A 3,740-nucleotide genomic window follows, 5' to 3' on the forward strand; every position below is an offset into this window, starting at 1 on the left:
CAGGGGTCGGGAACCTATGGCTCGCGAGCCAGGTGTGGCTCTTTTGATGATTGCATCTGGCTCGCAGATTTCGGCTTTTCAGATAAAGCATAAAATTTTATCACTTGTTTTAATCCATCCATCGATTTTCCACTGCTCATGTCCTGTTCAGGGCTGCAGTTGGCTGCAGGAGCAATTGTCCATTATTTTAATTGGCTGATAATAGCCCACGTTGGCCGTTGTTGGGTAAACAGGTAAACGCCCCCTTTTGAATCAGTCTGAGCGGTCATTAGCTCAAAGCTAACCCTTCGACGAAGATGGCGAAAAGAAAAAAAGATGATGAGTATCGTACATTTCAGGACGAATGGACTGAAGAATTCGCCTTTGTGGAGAGAGCAGGTTCTGCGGTGTGCCTAATTTGCAATGACAAAATTGCATCGATGAAACGGTCGAATGTGAAGCGGCACTTTGACACACGACATGCTACCTTTGCATCAAAATACCCTGCGGGAGACAGCCGAAAGAAAGCGTGCCAAGAGCTACTGAGCAGGGTGCAAGCTACCCAGCAGCATCTCCGCGTATGGACCCGGCAAGGTGACTATAATTCCGCTAGTTTTGCTGGATCTTTAGCAATAGTGAGGAACGGAAAACCATTCACAGATGGCGAGTATGCTAAAACGTTCATGCTGGATGTAGCCAATGAACTTTTTGATGATCTTCCGAACAAAGACAAGATAATCAAACGGATACAAGACATGCCTCTGTCGGCAAGAACTGTTCATGATCGTACCGTCATGATGGCAACCCAAGTGGAGGAAACGCAAGTGAAGGACATAAATGCAGCGCCGTTCTTTTCCCTGGCTTTGGATGAGTCAACAGACGTAAGTCATTTGTCGCAGTTCAGTGTGATTGCAAGATATGCTGCTGGTGACACACTGCGCGAAGAAAGTCTTGCTGTTCTGCCAATAAAAGGGTCCACAAGAGGTGAAGATTTATTCAAGTCTTTCATGGAGTTTGCTCGTGAAAAAAATCTACCAATGGATAAACTTCTCTCAGTGTGTACTGATGGTGCTCCGTGTATGGTGGGAAAAAACAAAGGATTTGTGGCGCTTCTCCGTGAACATGAAAGTAGACCCATCCTAAGTTTCCATTGCATTCTACACCAGGAGGCACTTTGTGCTCAGATGTGTGACGGGCAGCTTGGCGAAGTGATGTCGCTGGTCGTTCGTGTGATCAACTTTATTGTTGCCCGAGCCTTAAATGATCGCCAGTTTAAAACACTGCTGGATGAAGTTGGAAATAACTATCATGGTCTGCTTCTGCACAGCAATGTGCGTTGGTTGTCAAGAGGGAAGGTGCTCAGCCGTTTTGCGGCTTGCCTGAACGAAATCCGGACTTTCCTTGAAATGAAAGGCATTGAGCATCCTGAGCTAGCCGAAACTGAGTGGCTCCTCAAGTTTTACTATCTCGTGGATATGACTGAACATCTGAACCAGCTCAACGTGAAAATGCAAGGCATTGGAAATACAGTGTTATCCCTTCAACACGCCGTGTTTGCTTTTGAAAACAAGCTGGAGCTCTTTATCATGGATCTTGAAACAGGTCGTTTACTACATTTTGAAAAAGTGAGACAATTTAAAGATGCATGCACAGCAAGTGAGCCCACTAAAAACTTTGATCTCAAACAGCTAGCTGGCTTCACATCCAGTCTCCTACAGTCGTTCAAAGCACGCTTTGGAGAATTTCGTGAGCACACTCGTCTTTTTAAGTTCATCACCCATCCAAACGAGTGTTCACTGAACGCAGACGACCTGAGTTACATTCCTGCCGTCTCCGTCAGAGATTTTGAAGCAGAAGTGGCTGACCTGAAGGCCTCAGACATGTGGGTGAATAAGTTCAAGTCACTGAATGAAGATTTGGAAAGAATCGCACGACAGAAAGCGGAGTTGGCGAGCAAGCACATGTGGACAGAAATGAAAAAACTTCAACCCGAAGACCAGCTGATTATCCAAACTTGGAACGCGCTTCCTGTCACATACGACACACTGAAGCGTGTGAGTATTGCTGTATTGACCATGTTTGGATCCACGTATTCATGTGAGCAGTCATTTTCACATCTTAAAAACATCAAGTCCAACCTACGATCACGTTTAACGGATGAAAGCCTCAATGCCTGCATGAAGCTTAACCTCACCAAGTACCAACCAGACTACAAAGCCATCAGCAAATCCATGCAGCACCAGAAGTCGCATTAATGGTGAGTATTATAACAACATTATTTAAAAGAATAAATTCAGAGGCTTATTATTCTCACATTTAGTTGAATTCGGTCTTAAAATATATATGGCTCTCACTGAAATAAATTTCCAAATAATTTGCTTTCATGGCTCTCTGAGTCAAAAAGGTTCCCGACCCCTGGTTTAGGCTCTGCGTGTTTGTTTACCTGGTTGTTTGTTTACTCTGTGTTTTGTTTACTCTGGCTGTTTGCAGTGAGGACGAAGCAGCAGCCGTGTACAAAGCGGCCCGGCAGCTGAACATGACCGGTTCTGGTTACGTGTGGCTGGTCGGGGAGAGGGAGATGAACGGCAAAGCTCTGAGCGAAGCTCCGGATGGTAACGTCTTCCTCCTCCTCTTCCTCTCTGCTCCTCTTCCTCTCTGTCTGTCTGCAGCTCTGCTTCCATCCAATCAGTAGCAGGAACCTCCTTCAGGGTTCTGTTCTGGCAGCTTCAGGGTTCCAAGCTGGACTTGTTGTCGTGTCACTGCGCGATTAGGAGAAGAGATGTGAAAAACAGCGAGCTCGCCCTGTTTTTCCACACGAGTGGTTCCACTTCGCTCCAACCAGAGGCCCGGGAGCTTCAGGGTTCTGCTCGGGATCTCAGCTGTTCTTCGGACCGCGTTCTTCTGGACGGAGATCTCTGAGGTGGTTCCTGGGGTCACAGCACCGAGTGCTCCGATGACCACTGAGCTTCAGACGCCGTTTTAACGGTTCTGGTCAAAGCTTGAAAACAGCGTGAGACACAGCAGGGTGAAGCCCTCAGAGCATGAGCTGGGGTGACTCTCAGCTACTACCACATCCCATTTTAGCTCAATATGTGTAAAATTGACTGAATTATAGCCATTTTTGTATTGAATTGACTCCAAAGGGTAACCAGATGTAGACGTTCATTCATTGTTTGCTTTCATTTGAATCCATCCAGCGGTTCAGGATTTATTTTGCCAACAGACACGAACACTGATAACTGCGACAGGCTGAAGGTTTCAGGGACTTTAGTCTTATTGCCTGAAGCTGCTGTAGATGTTTTTCTTCCAGATGAGGTTTAAACAGCTCGGAGGAGTCTGTGATCATGTAAAGAAACGCGGTAAACAGCAGATCTGTTAACGAGGACGTTTAACGAGCGCTGGCAGATCTGATCAAAGCTCCCGTTTCCTCGGCTCGTCCTGAGCTGACGGAGGTTGGATGGAAGCACAGCTGCTCTCTCTCTGGTAGATCTGTAGGTCTCAGATGGTGGAAGCTAGTCTTCGGTTAGCTTCCCGGCCTTCTGGTGTCTCTCTCTCTCTGAGTTTTTCTGACCGCTGGTTGAACGTTTAAACATCGGAGGAACGGGCGGAGTCGTGTTTAAAGGTTCCAAACCACCCGTTTCTGTTCTGGTTCGTTCCAACTGTGTGGCTTTCAATGTGTCTAACATCTTTTTGTTTGTTTCATTTTCTATAGTGTGTGTCATCCGCCCGCCCGTCTGCCCGTTCTCACAGTACACGAGCCA

General features: G+C 46.7%; 1 protein-coding gene across 4 annotated transcripts in view; it reads left to right on the forward strand.

The window, feature by feature from the left end:
• Positions 1–3,740, forward strand: part of grin1b (glutamate receptor, ionotropic, N-methyl D-aspartate 1b) — a 53,817-nt gene that overhangs the window by 26,482 nt on the left and 23,595 nt on the right. For all 4 annotated transcript variants that reach the window (XM_017436601.3, XM_017436602.3, XM_017436603.3 and 1 more), the window contains one exon: positions 2,470–2,591. In XM_017436601.3, the coding sequence (XP_017292090.1) occupies positions 2,470–2,591 (122 nt within the window). The remainder of the gene's footprint in view (positions 1–2,469; positions 2,592–3,740) is intronic.

The sequence above is a fragment of the Kryptolebias marmoratus genome, linkage group LG1, assembly GCF_001649575.2.
Source record: "Kryptolebias marmoratus isolate JLee-2015 linkage group LG1, ASM164957v2, whole genome shotgun sequence".
Lineage (NCBI taxonomy): Eukaryota > Metazoa > Chordata > Actinopteri > Cyprinodontiformes > Rivulidae > Kryptolebias > Kryptolebias marmoratus.